We start from the raw sequence: 24945 nt of genomic DNA, 5'->3' as shown, positions 1-24945 counted from the left end.
TAAATCGTGCATGATGACAAGGGGGAGAGGAGAAGCTCGGGCTTCCCAGGGTAGGGAGGTTCTTGGGGGCATGGGACCGGGGTGATATTTTCATTCCTTCCCCCAAAGAAAACAGGAGAACGGAGCCAGGCCAGGAAGGGGCCCTCGTTAAAGGTACAGCAGAGATGAGGCGGGTGGCAGCCCAGGCATGGAGCCTTGCAGCCTCACAGCCAGGAACATCATCCGCGCTGGCATCTGCTGGGACGCAGCCTTCGAGCGGGTCCCCATTTCCAGCCCAGCTCTGGCTGCGGGTCACCCGGGTGGTAGCTCCACAATCCTGACCGCCGTTAACCCTTTGCTGCCCCCCAAGCCGGGAGCGATCGTCGGGCCTGGGGGAGGATGCTCAGGGCTGGCCGTGAGCGTGAGAAACCCTCCGGAGACACGGGGCACAGCCGGGTGCCCTGTGTGGGGACCTTGCAGCTCACATCAGGCCTGATCGGCCTCGGTGGGGGAAGCTGTCCCCCGCTCAGGTCCCAGCACCCGTGGAGAAGGCTGATCTCTGCTGGTCTGGTCAGCATCACCCGGCCCCCGGGGCTCTGCTGACCCTTCTGACGAGAAAGGAGGAGAAACATAACTAACGCCACACGAGATGGCTCCAACCACTGGCTCTGCTCTGCCACGCCTGGCCACGAAACCGGGGCGGGGGACGGGGACGACACCTTCCCCGACCCAGGCTCCCAATGGCCTCCCTGCTCCCCAGCACAGACTCCCCCCAGCCGCGTGGCTGGTCCAGGCTCTCGCTGGGGGACGATCGCCGAGGAGGGGGCGCTGGGGCCAGTCTGCGCGCTGCCTGGCTGACCGCACTAGAACAGCCCTGCTGCACGACGGCCAATGGGCCCCGAACCAGCCTCCTGGAGCGGGGCAGGGAAGGGAGACCGGACGGAGTTACCCGCCACGCCCCGGCAGCGCTCGCTTACCCGTTGGCTAACACAGGATGAGGGCTGAGCTGGCTTCGGGATGGTGCCGCTGTGAAGGACGGATGGCTTCCAGGTCACAACCCCCACCTTCCTGGGGGTGGTGGGCAGGAGAACCCCCACCCCACACACGCCCCCCTCCCTTGGCAGGGTGGAAAGAGGCTCCTTGGCAAGCAGAAGAATCCCCACGAGGACAATAGCAATCCCACGGAGAGTCGCGGCGTCTGGGGCGAGGCCCTGCTCCCCAGCAGACGGTGGGTTAAGGAAGCTCCCGATCTCTCCTCTGACTCATTCATCCATCGCCTTTACCTGCCGACCAAGGTGTCTCCCCGGCCGCTGCAGGGGAGCCACACCCCAGGGTCCTATGGGGCACGTGCTGGGGACACAGCCATAGCCCCCTCTCCCTGTGAGATCTGCCTGAACGCCAGGCAAGCGCGCCAGCCCTGCTCCTCGCAAGCCTCAGAGAGACACTGACTCCTCGGGAGCCGTGCGCACAGCCCCAGCGATCGCTCTCCTTTTACATCTCCCTGCCCTCTGAGGAGCCCACCAAAAAGCCAGCTAGCCCCATAGCGCCAGCGCCCCGCGAGATGGGCCGGGGAGGGACGGCGCAGAGGGTCCCCGGCGGGATGTCATCGGGGGCCGCTCAGTGGGGATGATCAGCGAGAGGATCTTTCCAACACAGTTTATTACTGCAGCTTCATAAATCTTCATGAGGCAGCGAGGCTCACGCGGGCCATGAAAGCAGCGGCCGTTAGCAGAACATGAAAAATAGTCCGAGGGAGCGAACAGACGGAAAAGGGGAAGGACGCGGCACGGCGGAGAGAGTGCATTTGGAGAGATCGAAACCCCTCGGAGCTACGAGATTCCTCCCTGCCCAGCCATTAAGGAAGCAAGAAAGAGAAAGCAAGGCACGCGTGTCCCTCAGAACCACTGCAGCTGTGGAGACGCAGCGCCAGCGGGCTTTTGCTGGCTGGCTGGAGTTCCCTGCTCTGGAGATAACCCCTTCCACGCTGGGCTGCCTGCACGCCTGCAGTTGCTTCCCCCCAGCTCCCTCTCCTCTCCTGCCACCTGCACCACCGAATCCTCCAAAGCCCGGGAAGCGCTTTCTCTTTCTCGGCGCAACTTTGCTGCCGCGGGGTCATGGAGGCGCCTGTGCCGGCCGTCCTGTGCCAGGATCCTTCGCGCCGTCGCGGTCCGTCTGGTTAAACGAGAGAGGAGGGAACATCGTCGGCGTGGGGGAGCGACGGGAGAGGGGCAGATCCCCGACTTGGAGCGTTTTGACAGGCCGCACTTCTCTGCGTCTGTGCCAGAGGGCTCACCCGGTGCCTCTCCCTCGGTGCTGGGTCTGCCCAACGGAACGATGGCCTGCCTGGTTTTTCCAGCTGGAGGACCCCAGAGCAGATCAACCCAGTGAGCCCCCCCCCCCAGCTCGGCTGAGACATGCTCTGCCTTGCTGAGGTTTCACCCTATGTCCACGCTGGAGCCATTTGAAGCCACTTCAGTTGCAATCCCCACTGGGTACCCGTCCCCTGGCTCCCAGGAGCAGTGCATTGTGGGAAGATGGTGAAAAGCCGTCTGTGCCCTACGGGAGGAACCACCGCTTGTTCTATTACACCGTCCGGGTTGGCAGCAAGCAGGACGGCAGTTTAGAGCTGAGGAAAGCAAGTCAGACCCGGTCAGGATTTGGCCCCCGTGTGCGCTGCTTGCGACACACGTGGGCCTGTGGGTGCCAGGCGTGCTTCGAGCGTGCAAGGGGCACCCCGCGGCTCTTGGAACGGTACGTGGCTCAAGTGTGTCACGGCCTCCTGCGGAGAGATGCTTCCAGCAGGGCCAGCCCCGGCCCGTGGGGAACGAGAGAGGGACTTGGCTCACCGTGCTGCCCTAGGAAAGTGAGTGAGCCGCCCCCGGCCCACAGGCACTAGGGGACCTGTCCTCTCCTGCCCGGGCTCCCTCACACTCCGGGCTGGAGTGCTGGCCAATGGGGACCTGCTAGCCCCACTCACTGCTACCGGAGGAGGCAGCAGCCTCAGGGCCAGAGACAGCTGCTAGGGGCCCTGCTCTCCCACCAGCCAACCTCTGCCCGCTAGTCTAGACAAGGGCAGGGTACGGACGGGGGGCCCCTCCATGCAAGTGATCCAGGTTTTCTCTCTCTACCATGGGCAGCATCAGTGGCAGGATCGTTGGCGACCATTAAACAACGGTGGCACAGACTGGATCCCACCCAGAGGAGCTGGAAGGCTGATGATCCTGGGGAACACCAGTCAAAGCACTGCTGGTGAGATGGCGCCCCTTAGGAACTGGCACTGAGACAAGGGGCAGAGACGCTGCCGGAAAGGGCAGTCGATTCAAACCCTCCAGCTGGCAGATTTGCTGCGGGAGACCTGGTAACGTCTCCTTTAATTAGCGCTCTGCGTGGGCACAGGGGCAAAATAATACCTCGGCCTTCCCTTTACAGTTAAACAGTTTGGATCTGCGAATCTGGGCAGGGGGCAGAAGTTACGGTCAGGCACCCCCCTTCGGAACCTGCTCTCCCCAAAATGCAGCCCCAGAAACACCCTGCAGCTGCCCCTTGCCCAGGGCGGCTCAGGGCAACATCTTTCTGCAATGCCCGCCTCTAAACCCACCTTGCACTGTTTCCCCTTGTATTTGGAGCCTTGCCCAGAGGGCTGTCTGCCCCTCCTGGTGCCCCCCCCCCCAGAGGAGTAGATTGTTTTGCTACCCAGCCCCTCTCCGCCCGCTGCGATTCCTGGAAAAGAGGAAGTATTTTTATTACCGCCATTAACAAGCGTTCTGGGACGGCAGCTCAGGCAACAAGCCCGTCAGGAGAGAGATCCATGGCAACTCTCGTCCCGCTGCTGGGAGTCATTCACAGCCAGTTACCGAGCGTCTGCCTCAACCTGCCCTGCGCGCAGGTCCCCGCAGAGGCTAGCCGGACTCACTCACGCTGGGCAGGGCCACTAAAGTCAACAGGCCCTGCCCCTCGTGCCGCCGCTTACACCAGCACTATCGGATCCTCCTCCCACTGTGCAAATGGCGACCCGAGGTGCCCGGCAATGGTGAAGTGGGCCCGTTCCCAGAACAAGGCGCTACTCCGGGGAAGGACGGCAGCATCTTAACGAGCACGTTCTCGTCTTCACCTTGGCTAGCCACGGCCGCCTCTCCTAGAGGGCAACGTCCAGACATAGTATGCCACCCCAGAGTGCTTGCCTTCAGCACTGCCCGGCACCATGGGGTTAGCCCCAGTCAGGCCCTGGGCTCTGCCCTCCCCTAGCTTCTGGGCTGTGTGCAGGAGGGACCTGGGGTGGAAAACTGTTCACACACAGCTCCTGCCAAACCGTCTTCTCCAGGGGCTTGGCTGATGGCCAGAACAGTATCCCACAGTGGCTAAGACTAGGCCGCAGCCTTGCAGCTAGAATGGGTGTAACTGTCCGTTGAGTCCAACAGACGCCGCCCTACGCCAGGGTAGGAAGGCTGGGCCGGAGGGGCAGGGCACCAGACTGGGAGTCAGGCTACGTGGGTTGGGCAAGTCACTAATCTACCCTATTCCTCATTCCCCCATCTGTAAAAGGGGGACAACGCGTCTCTCCATCGCAGGAACGTGATGAGCAGAGATCCAGGAACTGCAGCAAGGGGGCTAACCAAATACCGGACACACCCACTCGTCTCGCCTTGCCCGGGCAGGATTGGTACCCCTGGACAGTGACCAGTGCTTTGTCCACTCTGTTGCTGATTGACCAGCTGAACAGAAATTCTCCATCTAGAGCAATGCTCGGAGCCCGGGTTAGCCGGTGCGGCTGCGAGAGGCCGTACTGAGCATGCTCCACGCTGCACTGCCCGACTATCAGCCGCCATAAAGCTTCGCCCGGGTCTCACCGACAAGCTTTTTTTTTTCTTTCCCCAATCAAAAAACATATTGAAGAGCAAATCAGAATGCAAATGACTCAGATGAGGAATGCGAGCGCCCATTATCCCATCACCCTGCCACGCGCTGAACGGAGCTGATTAGTGCCAACGGTTTTCGACAGCCGGAGCTGTTTATTTAAAGTCAATCTGCAAAGAAACGTGGCCTGGCGTTGGCTTCGGCGGCTACCGTCTCCTTTCTGCTGGAAACCTGACATAAAAGCCTCCAATTGGTCCCTAGAGCAGGGAGGGGGTCTCAGCCTGGGGGTCAGGAGCCCCAGCAGGTGAGGGGCAGGTGCTGGGGATGGAAACCACGCGGCCCTGCCCTTATTACTAAACGGGAGGGGGTCCAGGCTAGATCCCAGCGAGCTGGGAGGGGATTCCAGGAGGGAAAGTGAGGCCCTGGCATGGCAGAAGTGGAGAAGAACTGGCCTGTGATAAATCTGGCCATTGAGAACCAGACAATTGTACCCTCTGTCCACACAGATCCTCTCGGTATCCAGTGGGGCAGAGGAACTGTTGGCTAATTATCTATTACTAAGGGTCTATTGCAAACATTCAGGTCGTTACCCTCCTAACACTAACCCATTGCTCTGGGGTAGGAAAATAGCAGCTTCTTCACAGAGCAGGGACTGAGGCCCAGACTCGCCCGAGGTCACACAGGGAAATCTGTGGTGGAGCCGGGAACTGAGCCCAGAGACCCCGAGTGCCTTCACCGCAAGACGCCACCTATTTCCCGGCGCCTGGATGGATTCAGCCTGAGCCGAGTGCTCATACAGTCTGATTCCAGTGTGCCTGTTGAATATCACACCCCATCCCCAGCACACCACCACCCAGACGGCACCTCGCACAACGGGGCCCTGGCCGCTGGGCACTGGGGCAACACCGAAAACCCCGGCAGAATAATGCGTATTATGAAGTCAAGGAAGGAGGTGCACCCAAGCACCTGTGACGGCGGTAAAATTTGTTGCCCAGCTGAAATCCGAAGCGCTCCGATCCCCTGGGACCGGCTTGTATGGATCCCTATCTCCGAGCCGCAGGAGTCACTCCCCTGCGCTGCAGAGATCCAGCCAACCGGGCTGCGCCCAGGTCTATCTCTGAAGCACCAGCCCTGGAGACTGATCTAAAGGCCAGGGCTCCGGAGACAGGAGAGCAGCGGCCACCTGCACTGGAGGAGAATTGTCAGCAAACGCATCCCCCTGCCTGGCAGAGATAAGCACAAGGAGGAAATTAAACAAAAAAACCCACCGACCCGGCCCATCGCACAAACCCAGCCACTCACAAACAATCACTGCCAAGCCAGCCGCCTATCCTTTCATGGCTCCGCCACCGCGCCCTTTGCTCGAGGACTGCAGGGGGTGCCCCAGGCCACAGTGTGCATCTTGGGGGAGGTGAATGGGTGTCTGCAGGGGGTTGGGATAGTGAGGGGCATTTGGATGCACATCCGCAGCGAACTCACTGTGCTCTGTGCGTGAGCCCGAGCAGAGGCCGCGCACGTAGGCTTGTGTATGTATATTTTGCCTGCTCGAATGGGTCTGTCCCAGCACATGAGCATCAAGAGAGAGTTTGTGTCCTTAAAACAAACGCAACCCTCCCCCCGCCCCCTGAGCCCCAGGGCTGCCTTATTTGAGGAGGGAAGAGCAATATGAAGGATGAAAGCTCACAGACGTCTTGCGTGATCCATTCGCTCCTAGAGCAATGGAGAACTGGGGCTGCGTTTCCTGGAACAACTCAGGTATGGCCAGATCAAACCAGGGGCTGGATCCTGTCTCCAGCTAGAGCCAGTACCAGATGCTGCAGGGGACGGTGCAAGAATCCCCCTAGAGGACAACTATGGAATAACATGACCACTGGGGCAGTTCCTTCCTGATCCCCAGCAGTTAGTGGAGGCCTTAGGCCCTGAAGCATGAGGGTTTACAGCTCTTAGACACGCTTTTGTTAGCCTCTCTATGGTAAGCGAGGATGCTATCATTGTCTTTATAAATATCTCCTCCTTTTTTGAATCCTACTAGCTTTTGGCCTTGCTGTCTTGTGGCAGTGAGTTCTACAGGCTAATTTTGCATTGTGTACAAAAGTGTTTCCTTTTAAATCCGTTGCCTTCCCATTTCACAGACAGGTGACATTTATCTCCCCCCTCCCCCCCCGCCACACTCTGCCTCCTCTCATCTCCAAACGCCAGGGCAAGACAAGATGCCATCTCCCCAGGAGGGCCCGGTGACAATGAAGCAACGACCCGTATGAAATCATACCCGTATGCAGAGATGTCAAAGCGCTTTACAAAGAAAGGGGCTTTATCTACCTTTGGGGGAAACTGAGGCACAGAGACCTGCCCAAGGTCATGCAATGAGCCTGTGGAAGTGCTAGGAATAGAACCCAGGTATCCGGACTCCCAGCTCAGGATCCAAGCTGCCCCCGCACTGGGAAGAAATCCCCCAGTCAGTCACCACTGTGGTTACCATCTGCCAGATGCTCAGCGGCCTACATGCAACGAGTTGGTGGGGCTCAGCCCAGTTCCCAGGTGTTTGGCCATTAAAGGTGGCTAGATTAATTGGGCCTCCTCACTGGCAGCCTCAGAAGAGACGCCAAGGACAAAAAGGCCATGGACACTGCCCTATCAGCTGTAGAGGCCAGATCCTTCCTGAGCAGGGGGAGGCACAGCGGGTGGGTAATGTGGGGGCCCCGGCGCTGCCCTGGCTGGATCTACTCTGTGGTTCAAGGTCTTCGCTCTGCAGCTGGCACGTCTCAGCCGCACAAAATCCACGTGCCGCTCTTCAATTTAGAACCCAGCTGGGTGGGAAGAGCGAGCGGGAAGAATTCTCGTCTGATTGTCAAACCCTTCATGGAATGCAAATCCCCTCCAGCCGGCAGCACACAATGACAGCGACTTCCATCTCCCAGGGCAGCACTACCCCCTTCCCAGATGGGGGCACCGAGGCAGAGGAAGGGGAAGGATTTAACCTACCTCTCCCAGTCACTGGCAAAGCTGGGAAGAGAACCCAAGAGTCCCAGCTGCCAACCCCCTGCTGTAACCACTACCCCAGACTCCCTCCAAGCTGGGCACAGAACCGTGGTGCTCCAGAGGCCAGTCCTGCTGTAGCCACCTCACTGCCTCCCCAGGCTGGGGATAGAACCCAGGCGTCCTGGCGCCCAGCTCCATGGCCGAGCTGCCAGGCGAGGCTCTCTCCAAGTGCTGGGTTTCCTGCAATACACAGCTGTGCCCCCTTGACAAACTTGAGCACTGACTAGTCAAGTGCCTTCCCAAAACGCTTTTCCAACATGCGGGATTCCCTGCTTCCATGCCCCCAGCCCTGACCGCACAGAGCGCCCGGTCTGGTTGCTCAGCCTAGCCTCCGTGGCAGCGAAAAGCACGAAGCCAGCCCCGTCCATCCTAAGCCTGGCGTCTCAGCCTTGCCCTGTCTCATCGGCTTAGCGTTTCCACTCGGACTTCTGACAGCTTGCTCCACGTGAGTAGCTACTTCCACCTTCATCTCAGTTTTGTTCAGGGTCTGCTAGTCTAACGCTCGGCAGGGTGGAGGGGCAGGAAGTGCAGGGGTGGGGGTGGGGGACACTTTTGCAGGTGGCCCCCTGCGGTTTCCATTGGAAGGGTCCTTCTCCGGTGGGGGTGGGACGCAGAATGGCGCAGGAGCGCACAAAGGCCTCTGCAGCAGGCCTTGCTTGCAGGGCGGAGATGGGGACTTTAAGCAGCTTTCGAGTGACTTGTCTCGCTGGAACATTCAAGGGCCAGGTGCGGTGGTTCACAGGCTTTCCCCATCACCTCCTGATGTCCCCTATTTCCAGACCCAGGCCTCGTAGCACCAGGAATGCTGATTGCTGGTGCTACAGAGCCAGGACTGGGAAACAGGCATCCCAGTAGCCAAACTGTGACAGGAGGTTCTGACGAAGTGAGGGGGGGGTTCTTGGTTTTTCCTTGGTTTTTCCAATGGTTGCATGCAGAGGGGGTGGGACTCAGTTTCCCTGGGTGTTACTGGTTTAATGAGGTGATGGGAGAGGGAGTTTGTTGTTACAGAGGACCTGCGACAGAACTTGGGATCCCAGCCAATGGCCTGGAGAATGGAGACCCCAGCGACTGGTGACCTGGTGACCCGGAGGCCCAGCTCAGGAGTCACACCCAGTTCTGGCCAGTGGGAGGATAATGGGCTGTGAAGAGAGGACCCCGGTGACCTGACCAGCTGTTTCCAGCCAGAGGGGGCCAGAGGATGGAAGAGAGGAGAGGACGCCCAGGCGACCCTGTTTACCAGGATAGAAGACAATGGACAGAGGTGGGATTTGGGGAAGGTGAAATCCGTGACAACGGTGAAGGAAGGAGAGGGAGAGGAACTGAAGCAGGTCATTGGAAGAAACGTGGGATCAGACTAAGGGTGGCTCAGTGGTTAGACAGCTAGGCTGGGAGGTGGGGAGCCGCGATCCAATTCCCTGCTCTGCCACAGACATCCTTTCGGACCGTGGGCCAGTCACTTAATCTCTCTGTGCCTAAATTGTCCATCTGTACTAGGGGGATGACAGCCCTGCCCTACCACACAGGACAGCTGCGGGGAGAAATACACTGAAGATTGTGATGCTGTGGGCATGGGGGCCGTCTAAGTACCTTGCATAGAGGAGGGACAGCTCGCCAGGCTGGTACAAAGCACTGCTCAATGTGTGTTTCATCTCCTTCTCTCTCCCTGAGGATGTGAGCCTGCTACAGGTGCCAGGGGGGATTTACTGCTTCAGTTCAAGCGGCAGCAGCTCACGCTCTGAACTCTAGAAGTCCTGAGTTCTATTGGTACGGGATGTCGGCGGCAGAGTGCCGCTGCATCAAAATAAAGGATCAGGGAGGCCGATAGGAAGGAGGAAATGCTGAATAATATAAACACAAGCCGTGCCTGCGCCTCTCCCTCCCACGCTGCCCTGATAACGACGGGCAGTGCAGCCTGGCAACTAGGGGGAAACGAACGCCGTGGCCTTCCCATCCCCCGGATGCACTTAGAGCTCTGGAGTGGTGGCTGCAAACCCGGGACTCTCCTCTTCACCCAATGGGCCAACCGTCTCCCTCCACGGGCGGGGCTAGCAATGGGCATGAAGAACAGACTAGGAGGCTAGCTAAATGGGAAACTGAGGCACAGAGATGGAGGAAGTGACTAGCCCAAGGGCCAATGGTAGTGACAGGAGCCGAACTCTGGAGTCCTGACTCCCAGGTCCACCATCCCCTGCACCCAACAGCCAGGTGCTTGCCACTGAATCACTGCCTCTCTCCCACTGCACATGTGTGCACAGTCCCATGTCCTCTTCGGCCATCACTGCTAGGGGGCTCCTTGTCTGGCTGCTGGCAAAGCCCTTAGACACGTGTGCAGATCGGTGCAGGTGCTACTGCCCGGGTGATGGGCCAGCGTGTGTCTGTTCGCCACTGCCCTCTACTGGGCAGAATAGATCAGACTTGCTCACACATCCCCTCTGCTGCTGTCAGGAGCCAGTCAGAGCTGGTGCTGGTGCTTCCTGAGGAGAAGCGGGTGCAGGGGTTGAGCGGCTAAGGGAGGCTGGATTAGCAGGAGATGGTGCAGGGTCAGCTCAGGCCTTTTTTGCTGCCCCAAGCGGTGAAGAAAAAAAAATTAAAAAAAAAAGATAAAGCCGCGATCGGCGGCACTTTGGTGGCAGCTCTACCGCGCTGCTTCATTCTTCGGCGGCAATTCGGCGGCCGGTCCTTCCCTCCGAGAGGGACTGAGGGACCCGCCGCCGAATTGCCAGCGAAGACCCGGACGTGCCGCCCCTTTCCATTGGCCGCCCCAAGCACCTGCTTCCTGCGCTGGTGCCTGGAGCCGGCTCTGGGTGGGTGTGATGAAGTGGGCGGGTTTCTTGGTTTTTTTCTTGTTTTTTTCAATGGTTTGCATGCAGAGGGGGTGGGACTCAGTTTCCCTGGTGTTACTGGTTTAACGAGGTGATGGGGGAGGACCAGCGGTGACCGGATCAGCCGGTTCCAGGCAGAGGGTCCAGAGGATGGAAGAGAGGAAAGCAGGCCCAGGTGACCTGTTTACCTGGATAGAAGGCAATGGACAGAGGCGGGGCTTGGGGGAGGTGATATCAGAGGTCCAACTGGGAAGCAGGGGCCTTGGGACTGGAGAGGAGGAGCAGGCAGAGCCCACCTGGATGCAGGGGAGACTGGGATATGCTGTGCTGAGGGAGGCCAGGCCTGAGGCCCCTGAGAGTTTCCTGTGCTGTGTTCAGACGCGCAATAAACCCTCCTGTTTTGCGCTGGCTGAGAGTCACTCCGGTCTAGAGAACAGGGGGTATTATTTTCTCTGGGAGTGGAGGCCCTGGGGATCCGGAGCGAGTGGACTCCCTGAGGGGGCCCACGGTGAGAGACAGGCACACTAAGGCTCAGAGAGGTGCGGTTCCAGGAGGTGGAGGGGCTTAACCCCCGAGAGAGAGTGGACCCCCGAGAAGGGCTGTCTCACTGAAGGGGGTTCCCCCCAGGGACCGCACGGGGCCACGAGTGGGCACGACCTGGGAGGCCGTGACAGTGTGGATGGCTCTGGCCTTGGCAAAGCGGGGAGGCTGGATTGCCAGGGGGGCTGCAGGTCGGGAGTGAGGGGCCTGGGCAGAGTGCGTGCATGGTGCCTTCCTGTGCCATGGCCTAACCAGAACAACGCTTAACGCCCACCAGTCTATCGGACATGGTGCATCCCGGCACGGCTCAGCCCCGTACCTGACTCACATGACCCCTGCGAGAGAGGCGAGGATTAGCTCTGTTTTATGCTGGGGCACCTGAGATCACTCAGCGGCAGAGCCAGGATTACCCAGAGCTCCCCGTCCTGGAACCACCAACCCAGAGAAGATTTAAAAAACCAACCAACCCGAGAGCCCCTTGCAGAGTGGCTTGGTCCAGGGCAGGGAGGAAGCCCTGAGTGCCCAGGCAGCTCTCTGAACACCCAGTGTCCGTAGGCCCCCATGGCTCTGCCAGCCAACCCGGCTGCACTGGGAAGCCATTTTCCCCTGGCAGATCAGAGGGGCCAGCGCCACTCTCCGGCTGCTGGAGAGATTTTTAGGACCACTAAGCACTGAAATGAAGGCTGCTTTGCATGGCCTGCTGCCTCCTCCCCCGCCATCCCCTGCAGAGCCAGGCTACAATTAGGGTGAAAACCGGCCCTGACTCCTTGGAGGCGAGCGACTGAGGCAAATTACCCTGGAAATCGATTCCAATTGATCAGGCACGAGGAAAGCAATAACCGCCCCGCATGCGGCACCGAATCAATGCGCCCTGTTACATGGCGGGAGCAGGGCTGGGAGGACAACCTGCGGGGGCAGCGTGAGGAGCAACGGAGGGCAGGAGCGACAGGGCAAGTGCGCTTGAACTTGGCTAGAAGTATTGTCCCCCCACCTGCCTTTGGATTAGCCTGGCGGGATGGCTGACGGGGGGGCAGGCCTGCAGCAGCGTGAGCAGCTCTGGCTATGGGGCGTGGAGAAGGGGCGGAGCAGAGGTAATACAGTGCCGTGAGCCGCAGCACCAGGGCGGGGATGGGGAAACTGGGCATGGGCCTGGGGAGGGGGTCAAATCAAAGCAAAGGCACCCATCACGGTGGTAGCGAAGACACTGAGCTCAGAGCACGGCCCCTCCTCTTGGCCCTTTCCATTCCGTCACCCGGAGATACAACGCACACAGGGCCTGGCCACACAGCAGCTTAGCCCGGGCTGTGACTCGGGTTTGAGCCCAAGCGCCCCTTCTGTCCACACACAAATCGGTCTGACCCGGGGCAGCGAGCACTCGGGACACAGTCTTAGAATGGTGCTAGAGGGGCGGGCCAGAGCCTGAGTCCTGCTGTGACACAGGTCCAAGCCCTGTCATTTTGTAGTGTGGACGCAGCTCAAGCCACAGACGTGAGTCAGAAGGTCTGCGCACTGCAATCCGGACCCGTTAGTGCGGCTGTGAGACCCGGGCCCAGCCATGGCAAGCCCACGTTTACACTGCAGTGCGGACGCTCAAGCACGGCTTGGAAACAGAGTCCACAAGCCTGGGTCCCACAGACTGAGGTTTATAATTCCAGCTGGTCTCCTTGGCCTGAGACTGTCTGCGTGGGCCTCCCAGCCGGACAGACCGGGGGTGGCCACCGCTCACCTCTAATCAGAAACACCCGGCAGTACCAGCGGAGCCCACAGTCCGAAAAGCACATGGCTAATCAGTGATCTGAGGGCACATTTCCCCCCTTCCCTGCCCCCACTGGGGAGCTGAAGTCCCAGGAGGAGGTGGGAAGGAGCGTGTGGGAAGCAGAGAGCTGTGATTGAAATGCCCTGGGAAGGAGGGGGTGATGGCTGGGGGGCAGGGAGAAAAGGCAATCTACACCTTTATCCCCCCTTGAAACACCCTGAGCCGTCTAACCATACGCCTTTGCAGCAAGGCAGGGAAGAGCGGGTTTGAACACCTGGTGGGTGGGAATACGTGCGAATGCACGAGTGTCTGGGTCCCCAAGCGCGTGAGAATCCCACGTCACAAGGAAAGCCTGAGGGTGAAAGCAGCCTGCAGAGAGGGGGTGTTCACAATTCCTAGTGAGAAGGAATCCAGACCTCAGAGCAAAGCTGAGGCCCCCCCAGCAGAGCCCGATCCCACCGCCATATCGCACACAGAACTCCATTTAAAATCTATGCCTGAGCGACCCTGTGGTGGGACAGCTGCCCCACACAGGCAGAAGAAGGGTTAAAGCCGCCTTGGGGAGGCGGTGCAGAACCCAGGCAATCAGAAGAGGGCTTATTGAGCCAGCCAATAGGGAGAAGGCTCAGTGGAGCAGCCAATCCGGGCCAGTCTGGCCCATATAAAAAGGGCTGCTGGGCAGCCCATGGGCAGTCTCTCCCTGGAGGCCAAGGGAGGAGGATGACTAGCTGCCCTGTAGGAGGGTTGAGAGAGGCAGCACCATGGACAGAGCTGTGCCGGGCAGGGGAGAGGGAGCTCCAGCTGAGGGCCGCCAGACTCAGGCCCTGATACAAGGGCAGAGAAGGTGCTGGGGCTCTGAGGAAGTGGCCCCGGGGAAACAGATGGCGGAGTAGGAGGAGGGGCTGTATGTGGCTGCTGGCTATAGGGTCCCTGGGCTAGGACCCGGAGTAGCGAGTGGGCCTGGGTCCTGTCCCTGCCTTTGCCTGCCCCCCCCCACTTGCCTCCGAGGGGAGTGTTGGGTCCCCAGCAAGGGGGAGAGAAGGGAGTGGGGTACAACTGGAGGGCTGTGTCCAGAAGAGGATGCTGTGGTCTGGGGAGTGACGTGGGTCCTAGAGGTGGAGCCGAGAGTGCCGATGGGCGACACAACACTAGGTGAGGGTGCTCTGGAGAAATGAGAGCTAATTCCCAGGATGGCCAGCAGGAGGCGTCGCGGTGGTGAGTCCTGCCCCGTTACAGACCCCCTGACCAGACCCCTGGACAAAGTCCTTTTGCATCTACTTTACAAATCGGAGCATTTTAGGGTGGATGCCTGGCCCCACCGAGGTCAGAGGAAGCTTTGCTGTCTGTTGCGGATTGACAGGGTACCTCCAGTAATACACAAGTCCCATGAAGCGCTCCCTATGGAACTCCCTCACTCCCACCAGTTTGGATCTGGTCCATGCCATCTCTACCGAAACCTGGGCTGGATCCAACTAGGGTTCGAGCTTCCTTTCAGAAGCCAGGCAGGCAGGCAGGGAACGCTGGTGGCCCCTCTGATCCACCCGTAAAATGGTCTGACACTAAACGCTCTGGGGGAGTTGAGAGGCCTGATTCACCCCCAATCAGTCCCCTGGGGAAGGTCTGTCTGTCTGGTTATCATCCATTTTTCATCAGCTCATCTTTAAAAGACAGGCTTTGGGGGGAGGGGCTGGTCCATGCAGGGGCACTGCCAACATTAGGGGGTTGGGGGCCTGGAGTAATCCAGGCTTCTACGGTGCCCTTCATCTCATGATCTCTAAGGGACTGACAAGCTTCTATAAATGAGGTTGGTATTATCCCCTTCCTAGCAGTGGGGAAACTGAGGCACGGAGCGGTAAGTGACTTGGCTGACGTCACAGAGCGAGTCAGTGGCACAGGTGAGACCAGAATGCCAGTTTTCTGGATCCCATTCTCTGCTCGAGCTGCTAACCCCCTTGGCTGCTCTCTAACAGCCCTGCCTCTCCCGAGGCGGATCTGGAATCGAGTGTGGAGCTCCTTTAAAAAAAAAAATGAAGGGAAATTTACTGAGAGTCCCTGCAGGGGAACGGGGAGTCCAGAACAGCCACACTAAACGCCACAAGGGCTGCGGATGACAAGCACATCCGGACTGCTTGTGGCTGAGTGGGAACTGAGGCATCCGGATTGCTGCTGGGAACTTAGCCGGATCAGCGCCCCCGAAAAGCTGACGGGATGCGCCGTCTCTCGCCACGGCAGGGCAGGGCCTTGCATTGGTCTGCCTCCAGCCCGGTTAGCAGAGGCTGCCGGGCAGGTGAGGAAAAGACAAGAGGGATCAAAAGAGCAGAGATGACAGAGCAGGGGAGGGAGGAGGCGGAAGGGCTGGAGAGGACGCACACAGAGATGGAAAATCCATTCCCGACAGGGCCATTCCTTCCCCTAAGGACACTCTGACCGAGCGGAGTCACTGAGCGGAGCCAGGCCGCTGTCCCTGTTCCAATGCAAAGAAAAATGGGACCAACCAGGGGCTGGCTGCCTCTGCCCCGGATGCCAGCGGTACTGGGACATGCTACAGACTCACAAGCACCTCTCACCAACCTCCAGCTGGCCTCAGGGGAGAGGGGGCAGCTTGTTGTTTCTATTACGGTAGCAACTCAGGTGTCCCGTGCGGGAGCCGGGCCCCATTGTGTCTGCGTGCGCACAAAGGCACCCCTGCCCCAGAGAGCTCCGAGTCGAAGCTGGGGACACAACGCAAGGGGAATAAACAGGCCAAGCAGGGAGGAGTCACCAGTCACCGGCCTCCTCAGGAGCGAAGGGAAGGTGTCACAGCACAGCAGCGCTTGAAGCCTTTATAAGAGGGCATTTGGATCTAGCCAAGACCTTTGAAATCCCTTGTTCCCATGAGGCCCTCACAAGCATTCCTGGAGTTTAGCCTCACAGCGTTGCTAGCAGGTCTTATGCCCGTTTCACAGTGGGAGAACAGAGGCCCAGGGTCGATGAAGTGATATGCCCGAGGTCACAAGGAGAGGCACTGAATTGATCCCAAGTTCCTGGCCAGGGCCCTACCCCCACGACCATCCTCTGTCCCTGCTGGCATGATCTTCCCGAGCACGGATGGGAGGCGTGGGAGAAGCAGACAAGCGAGTGACGGAGGCCGGCAGATAAGCGAGGGCATGAGGCGGCGATCGCATGGCAAGAAATGAAATGTGAAGAGCAGGGCAGGGTGAGGTGAGCAGTTAACGTCAAGGCAGGAAGCCAGCACTCGCAGGGAACGGGTGCCTGGAGACGTCTCCTCCACAGCATGGCGGGCTTCCCCCCTCTGATGGGGAAGGTGGTTTTCCGCACCGGGTTAGGCGCGTTTCTTTTTTGTCCAAATGCACTTGGTGCAAATTTTTCAGGCCAGCTAATCACGTCCCCTAATCCACGGCCGTCAGCGCAGTCACGCTAACCGCTCGCGCGCTGACAGCCGCCTGGCAGCAGCTTGACGAGGGGGCTCTGACCGCACAGCTGCACTTCATCAAAAGCAAATGCATCTGCAAGCAAGGACTAACAAATCTACGTACCCGGAGAGAGCTTAGGGCCAACGGAGCCAGCTTCTCTATTCCACTAGAGCCAGCCCTCTGGGTCTCAAGCCGGGCAAGGGGGGGGACTTGTGGTAAGGCACCGAATGAGGACACAGGAGATTTGGGTTCAGTTTCGTGGCTCTTCCAGACACTTCCCTTATGACCTTGGGCAAGTGACATTGGGGGAGGTTTGCAAGAGATCTCAGCACCCAGGGAAACGCCAAAATAAGTGGGCAGGTTTGCAAGAGCTCAGCACGTCAGGAGCGGAGGAGCCCCTCTGACAACCTGACCAGCAGCGTCACGGCGGGTGGCGCTGGGTGCGGCGCTCTTACGGAAAACCTGGCCTTGATTTAGGTGCCCAGATGGGAGCCGAGCTCTTCTGAATATCTGGGCTCAAGGGTGGGTGCTGCTGTCTGAGCACTTGGAAATGCAGCCCGGGGTTCCTCTGACAACCTGGCCACTTCTCTCTGACCCCCCAGTGAGGATAAGTAGCTTTCCTTCCTCCCACCCTTTCTCTAGTGAGACCGTACGCTCCTTGGGGCAGGAACTGCCTCTTACGACGTGTCTATGCAGCACCCTGCACAACGGGGCCCTGATCTCAGTTGGGCTCTTCTAGGCCCTACCATAATACAAATAATGAGATGAGGAAACAGCATCGCTCAGTGGCTAGGGCATGGGGCTTGGAGACAGGAGACTGGGCGAGCTCTGCTACTGCCTTGCTACATGACCCTGGGAAGTCACTTCACTGCTGGGTACCTCTGTTTCTCCATCAGTAAAATGGGGAGTGGAGGGAGGGCAGGAGAGGCCTGGTTTTAGATGGGGGATGAGCTCGGCACTGGTACAGAAAGGAGTGGGCAGAACTGGCTCCGGTTTATAGGGGGGAGCCGGCAGGTTGGGGTGGCTTTGCTGCCTACATGCTGTTATACTGGGATGATTTAGTTGGTGTTGATCCTGCTTTGAGCAGGGGGTTGGACTAGATGACCTCCTGAGGAGGTCGGCGATCGCACAGCAAGAAATTCAATGTGAAAGGCAGGGCATGGCGAGCTGAAGAAGGGGCTTAACGTCAAGACAGGAAGCCAGCGCTCGTAGGGAGGCGAGTCTAAATGGTGGTGGAGATAGCGCTGGGGGACCATGGAGGTGATGGTCTCCCCCCGCCCTCCTCCAGACATACACCCGCTTCAGGAACGCCTTGCAGACAGGTTTTTCCCCCTCATGTCCCCGATGCCGCAACGTCGCCTTGCCATGCAACTCTATGACCGTTGCAATGGCCATCAAAAGTGGTGACCCCTCCTGGGCCAGTCTGACCCCCTTCACCGAGAGCAATCCATGATGGAACCCATGGGAACTTTCCCACAGGTGCAGACATTGCTTGCTATCCATTATGCACACCAGCCAGCTGTCTGGAGCAGCCAGCAAGCCTGAAGAACTGCTCTGAGATCAATGCACTCTCGCGCACGCTCTCAGATACTAGCGAAAAGCCTGTCCCGGTGGCATGTAGCCCTTGAGCTCGCAAAGGGCTCCTATGAACAACGCTGCTACCAAAAGCAGATCTTGTCCCTCCTTATATCTGCCATCCCTGATGAGCAGCTCTTAACGAGAGGGGACAACGGCTCCTTCCAGCATTTAATAACCCTCGCTGCAGGGGACAGCAGAGGGGAAGGTGCATGATTAGAAGCTAAAACCAAACCGAATCCACCTGGCTCTGGACCCGCGTCCTCCCCCCCAGCTGCAATTAGAAGATGTCCAGCCAGCTAGGTTTATCCAAGCAAAAGAAGGACAAAGGCAACTGCACCTGCCTCCCCCTTACTCGCCTAGCAGCCTGACCTTCAGCAGTAGACGCCCCAGGACAGAGCCAGCCCCGTTTGGAATCGCACGTGGTACGATCTTTGCTGCTATCTGCTGGCTCTGAGCTCACCTTGGGCTGTCAGTTTCACCTGGGCGCTTCCAGAGGCCCCCTCCCCCACAGCCGAGCTTTCCCCAGAACGTCCTCTGCCCCCACCCTCATGAAATGTAACTTTGCTGCAGGCCGAGGAAAGGTTAAAAACCGGGGAGTGTTTAGTCTTGAGAAAAGACGCCGGAAGGGGGCCGTGATACCATCCTGCCGCTGTGTCAAGGGCTGGGGACTGCGCTCGGTGGTTCTCCATGTCCACTACACAAACCTCAGCGACGCTTCGGAGGAAGCGCCGCAGGGATGCATGGGGCTGAAAAGGAACCAGGAGACGGCTCCCGGGCAAGACTCCAAACTGTGCGACAAACACACACAGGCCTTTCGTCGCATATGTTTAAACCAAATTAAATACGGTTTTACTAATCGCCTGGCGTGTAAAGCAACACGCCATCTCTGTCAAGTTAAATCTAAGGAGACATCTCCAGGTCCATTAGCTGTTTATGTTAATTAACGACAGGAGCGGTTCATTATTAAACATGTATTCATGGGAAGCAACCAGCGAGGTGGACTGTCACAAACCTGATTACATGGGCACTGACCTCGATCAAGTGCATGCCCGGGAATCGGGCGGCGTTTAACCACACGGCGATTGTCACGGTCAATCGACATCCGGATCCTCAGCCTTGGAGAAAGTCAGGTGGGAGGGTGCGAGCCGGCCTTCCTCGCCGGTCAATGCAGGACGGAGCCAGTCCAGAAGCCAGGCTCCCGCCGGACTCCAGTCCCCTTTTCCGTCGCTGAGCTAAAGAGGGGGGATCTGCCAGGCTGGCCCGGGTGTTTGCGAGGTTGTCTCCATGGCTGCCGGTTGCTGCCCCACTTTCCCTGCCAGAGTCCATGGCATGCTTCCGGCTCCCGGCCAGCCCTTCTGCTCACATCCTCTCCTTGCCCAGGAACTTTTCCCCTCTGCCCCGTTAGATTCCCCTGCTGCGTCTCTTTCTCCCGGTCGTTTCAAAGCTCCCTCTGTTTCTTTGGGTATTTTTTTTTTCCTTCTCAAATGTCAGTGTGTTCCGTCGAACGAGTCACGCGGACTGGGTGCCAGGCGTCCATGCACACCCATGCCCTGGCCTCCCGCTGCCTGCGTGCCCACAGCCTCGCCACCCCCTGGCCAACAGCGGGGAGCTCTGTGCGCTAGGAACGGGAGCGCGGTTACCCAGGCGGCGCTGATTGCATTCAAGGCAGGCTCTGTGCTCTTAAAGACACAGTCCCCGCAGGCCTGCAGAACCCTGCTCTCCAGCTGAGCTCCAGCCTGGCCCCTCGGGAGACAGGTCTGGGGAGGGGCAGTGGGGCTGGGAGGAGAAGTGCCCTGTTCTCCCGCTCTGTCACAGCCGTGCAAAGCTCCTCTCTCTCCCTCACACGCTTGACGTGGGCAGGCCCAGACGGAAACCCCTGCTCCAAACAAGGGCAAGGGCAGATCCTGACCCGGCCTTCGTGGCGTGACCCCCTCCCAGGCTGAAACAATTCACTGCAGAGATCAGGGCCAAGAAGCTGCCCGTGAGCCCTGGGGGCTGAGTCTCACGAGGCTGCCGTGCTGGGGGAGCTCCCATTGCTAGGGGCCGCCGGCCCTCCATGATTCTGCAGCTGCGCGCGCTGTCACGGGCTGAGTCTTGCCACTGCATGTGCTGGAGGCGGCAGAAGGGATAATCTTACACCCAGGCTCATGGCAACCTGATGCGCTTCCTCCACAGCTTGCCTCTGGCCCCCCCCCCCCCCCCCGGAGGGAAGTGAACGACAATACTTTGCCCGCAGCAGATCCCAGCTGAAATCTCAAAGCACTTCCCAAATATTAATCCTCAGGTCACTCCTCGGGGGCGGGGCGGGGGATTATCCCCATTGTCCAGATGGGAAAACTGAGGCATAGAGAAAGTGACTTGGCCACGGTCACACGGTAGATCAGTGGCAGAGCCGGGAATAGAAACCCTGGAGTCCTGTCGTCTAGTCAGTTCCGTATTCACTTGAACTCGCTGCCTCCCCTGTACAAACTAACTATCCCCCCCCTCACACTGAGTCAATTCACATCCTACCACACCAGGATTTTTCTCTCTATTGACATTACAGGGATGTCCAGAGGCGCGAGCTGTGCTCAGCATCCCATTGTGCTAGGGGCTGTACAAACACACAAGAAATGGTCCCCGTCCCACAGACCTTACAGTCTAAACAGACACAACCACAGGGTGAGAGAAAGGAAGGATCATTATCCCCATTTTACAATTGGGGAAACTGAGGCACGGAGACTCAGTGACTCGCCCTGGGGGCAAAGGCAGGCATTGAACCTCCATTTCCCAAGGACCAGCCCTGCCCCATAACCACAAGACCATTTTTCCCCTCGAGAGCCCTTTTCCCCCAAAGCAAGCCAGGTCCAATTCTCTTACACCATGGCTCTGTCCTGCACAGGAGAACCAGACTGGCCCTTCACCACAACAAGGCTACAGCCCCCCAACCATGCCCATTCCCCGATACACCCCTCCACAAACCAGTTTCCCTATTCTCCCCATCCCCCAACAAACCTGGCTACTTTTCCCAGGGCCGCTATCTCTCCCCGGGGCCTTTCCAGACAGGCCTGTTAAGTGACAAGTGGCCCCTTTCCACAGGTCGGGCCACGTGCCTCTGTGTTTGCTCATGCACTTTCTGCTGTATCTGTTGGGTGCAGCCGGAGAACGCTGAGCCTCCACCCAGGGGCATTGCAGGTGCCCAGCACTGTCATCATATTAAGTCCTCAAACTGCGGTTGCTACCCTTTGTGGCCACCGCAGGTCCCCGCCGCTTTTGGGCACAGTTAGCCTGGCCGGATCCCAGCTCGGATCCCGGCGTTCTGCCTCCCTAACCCTCTCGCTCCCCATAGTTTCAGCTCAGTGCAGTATCCTTCATGTACTGCCCTGAAGTGCGTTCCCCTGGGGTGTTAATCAGCTGCTGTGCTCCACACCCCAGGCGGCTGCATGTCAGCGGCAGATGAACTAGGCCAGGCCCGACAAGATGGAAGACTTAGGAGCTGGGACTCCTGGGTTCTGTTCCCAGCGCTGCTCCTCACTTGCCTTCAGCAAATGATTTAAAGGCCTCTTGGGGCATTTCCCCCTTCTGCAAACTGGGGGTAATGCTCAGAGGCCCGTTGGGGGACTCGGTGAATTCACCTTTGTGACGTGCTCCTTGGAGGACCGAGCCTTTGGTCTCGCTCAGCCCTCCCACCAAGCAGGCCCAACTCGCGGGGCTGAAACTGCTCTGATGGGTTATCAGAGTGCCAAGTCCCGAGGCCCTTATTAGGTACGTCTACATGGCAAGCAGCAGCGAGCCCCAGAGGGAGCCCGGGTCCACAGACTTGGGTCTGCTATGCAGACGGGCGGGCTGGGGCTCTGTAGCCGAGGGAGCGGGGTGGGCTTCACAGCCCGAGGTCCAGTCCCAGACGCAACATCTACGCGGCTTTTCTTTGCATCGCATTGCAGGCCCCTGAGCCCAGCTCTGTGGACCCGGCTCTGAGACCTGCTGCAGGCTGTAGACATGTCCGCTGAGTCTTTGAATGAGGCCCAGTCCTCAGGGAGGTTCTGCTGGAGTCAAGGCAGCAGGATCGGCGCTCTGACCGCCAAAGCACCCTGGGATCCTTGGGGGGCCACCACGCATTATCAAGCTGTTCTCACATCATTCTGTGGGCTCTGCAGAAAAACAGGGGGAGGCGAAGCACGCGGGTGGGGACGTGCCACCTGCTTGTTGGCTCTGCCGTCCGTTCAGCAGATGCCTCGGTGCCAAGGACAGATGGCGGAGGGCATAGCCCTTCATCGGAATGCCTACAGGCCCAGGGCTCTGCGGGGATCTTCTTGTTCTGGAGTGGCCCCAACTCCCAAATGGATGGAGCGCACACCACAGACGTGGGCACGGCCAGGACGGCCCCCAGGGTTACATCCAGGGCCAGCGACCCCCGGGCTGCTCTAGCTAGCTGTGTCCTGCACCAAACCATCACACAACGTCCTTTTCTGAGCCACTGCCTCTGTGCGCACACCCTCTCTGCCCTTCCCCAGGGGGCACCGGCGGGTGACGCGCCCTCACCTGCGTGTGCTGATGCGGAGGGGAGAGACGCCAAGTCAGGAGCAGTCCAGTGCGGGGCTCAGACTGAACCTTTGAAAGGCCGATGCTCCAGCCTCCACCGTCCCACAGCCAGAGTCGGTGTCTCTATCTGAGCTCTCTCCCTGGGGAAGGAAGGAAGGGACTGGTGCTCCCGGGGCCAATAGGACCCTTTCTGAGCTAGGTTCCCAGGCTCCTGGACTGGGAGGGGTCCCAGGAACCAGCGTAGTCAGATGGACAGGTCTTCTCCTGAGTCCGGCGACCCATCCTGGCTCACCCAGGAGAAGCACATTCAGTCTCTCCAGGCCAGGTCGGCCGGCCGTGGGGGGCTTCGGAGTTTAGTGTGGGGGAGAGGAGCAGGGTAATGAGGACCCTGGAGGAGCCAAAGCAAACTGCTGGTTCCCCAGGCCCCACTTGCCCAACACCAGCTAATCACCCCTTTTCCTGCCCCCCTGCAAATGCCCTCCAGTCGCAGACACGTCCAAGCAGAGCGCACGGGTCCGGGTGGCGCTGTGCTGAGGATTGGGGCCGGCCAGGGCAGGCAGATGGCTGCCCAGCGCCAGTGCCAATTCCCTTTGCCAAGCTGGGCAACGGGGCCAGATCATGCCCGACACATCTGGAAACGGTGGAGGTGCAGCAGCAGGCCTGGGAGAGCTGTGAGCACCAGGCAGCAATGCCAGGGTAGCCTCCCTGGCATGGAGTCCAGAGCCCAACGGCAGGCAGGCGGGCGGGCGGGCAGGCTCCCAGCCTGAGCCAGGCTCTGCTCCCATTGGCACTGCCAAGCTTCTCCACATACCGAGGGAGGGGGAGAGGGAATGACTCCCACGCGCCCTTGTGAATCCTGTGAACTCCACGACTTGTCTGCTCCTCCTCCCCCACCGCGGGCATGCTCTGCCCCCACCATGTGCCCCCGTCCTCCCCCCCCCAACCAGGCCTCCCTGCCTCCCCCCACACGTTCACAACCCCGCCACTGAGGGGCTCTCCCCATTCAACCGGGATAAAACAGACTCCAAACGAAGCCCCGGATCGGAATGGCCACAAGCCTTGGGAGCGTTTGAATTGGATCAGAACGCAGCAGCCTGACCCCATCTCTGCCTGAACCGGGGAGGGCACCCAGCCCATCCAACCCCCGGTGCTTCAGGCCATTCTACTTATGGGCACAGGACCCCTTGCCTGGGAGGGGGAAACACACCCAGGGAGCAGAGCTGTCTGCGGAGCTTCTGGAGAAGGTAGATCTCTAGGGCTGGTGGGCTGGGGCGCACGGGCAGGACCGTAGCTGCTCCCCGGGGGTGAGAAGACGCTTGTTTGACTAATCCCCGTCTCGCATTCAGGCCTGTCAGCGCCAAGGCTCCCAAAGCGCTTTGCAAACCGGGCACAGAAACATCTCGTCCCCTGCCACAGAAGCGCAGTCACCAGCCCCACTCCTGGCAGCAGCCCAGGGACGTGGCAGGCCGGACCTGGCGTAGTCCATGGGGTCTGACGAGATCACAGCAGGAGGGTCTTTCTACACCAGGGTCTCCTCCCCTTCTCCCCGGATCGCCTGGGAAATCTCCACACCCCCCCGTAGCAGTGGGGGGGAGCTGCTCAGTGATGTTAAGTGAATTAAAATAATCATAATAATTAATAAAATCCAGCCAAAGACCTGAGCAGCAGCAGCAGCGACTCCAGCAGAGCACAGAAGCCACATGCCCACGCTCGCACACACACACTTCACGCAGGCGAAGGAACAGACAAGAGTCGAATGACGACCTGCTGAAAGGATCAAATCGCCGGATGAAAACAAAGCGGCCTCAGCATCTCTCTAAACACCAGTTTGCGCGGATTTAAAACCCGCCGAAGGGCCCTTTGCTGATCAGCTAGCCGGGAGCCGATTAAACAGCCTCTGTTCAGACAGCGCTCACCTGCTCGGAGGTGGCCTTTTAACGTGGTTTGGTTCTGCTTCCCTTTACTGTGTCCGCCTCTCACTTCCCTGTCCAAGCCCTGCCCCGGGGGAAAAGGGGGAGGCTGCCAGTTCAGTGGCGAGCGTGGCAGGGTTTGCACACTCCCTGCGTGCACCCGACCGCGTGGCGTGCACTGAAAGACAATCCACGGCAGAGAAATCCACAGATAACAGGCTTACGATTCTGCGGCCACTTCTGCTTCTCTCTGTAGCCTTCTGCCTCCGTCTCACTCTCCCTGGTGTGCTCTTAGCCGGCTCCCCATTCCCCCCTCACCCGATAACCTCTGTCTCCTCTTTCCCACCCCTTCCCCTCTTCCCTCTGTGTCTGCACCCCGCAGACGGTGGAAGCAGAGGGGCATGCTGCTACGGCTGGAAATCTATCCCTGTGTTTCTAGGCCTGGGCAGAGGTCTGGCAAACCAGCCCCTTTCCCCTAACCCCCTCCTCAGCTTTCTGACTCAGGGCAAAGCCTGAGACAATCGGCGGAGTTA

At 59.2% G+C, this 24945-nt stretch overlaps 1 protein-coding gene across 15 annotated transcripts in view; it reads right to left on the bottom strand.

The window, feature by feature from the left end:
• Positions 1 to 24945, bottom strand: part of SRCIN1 (SRC kinase signaling inhibitor 1) — a 183998-nt gene that overhangs the window by 103556 nt on the left and 55497 nt on the right. For 3 of the 15 annotated variants that reach the window (XM_024100739.3, XM_042844550.2, XM_042844551.2), the window contains exon 1: positions 19014 to 19568. The exons of 4 other annotated variants lie outside the window; for them this stretch is intronic. In XM_024100739.3, the coding sequence (XP_023956507.1) occupies positions 19014 to 19083 (70 nt within the window). In that variant the 5' untranslated portion in view covers positions 19084 to 19568. Of the gene's footprint in view, positions 1 to 956; positions 1087 to 19013; positions 19570 to 24945 lie in introns of those variants that run through there. 8 more of the 15 variants (XM_065577548.1, XM_042844560.2, XM_065577547.1 and 5 more) reach the window with 5 other exon arrangements.

Source organism: Chrysemys picta, chromosome 24 (genome assembly GCF_011386835.1).
Source record: "Chrysemys picta bellii isolate R12L10 chromosome 24, ASM1138683v2, whole genome shotgun sequence".
Taxonomy (NCBI): Eukaryota; Metazoa; Chordata; order Testudines; family Emydidae; genus Chrysemys; species Chrysemys picta.
Note: the sequence above shows the minus strand (reverse complement) of the source record. Positions and strands in the feature narration are given on the sequence as shown.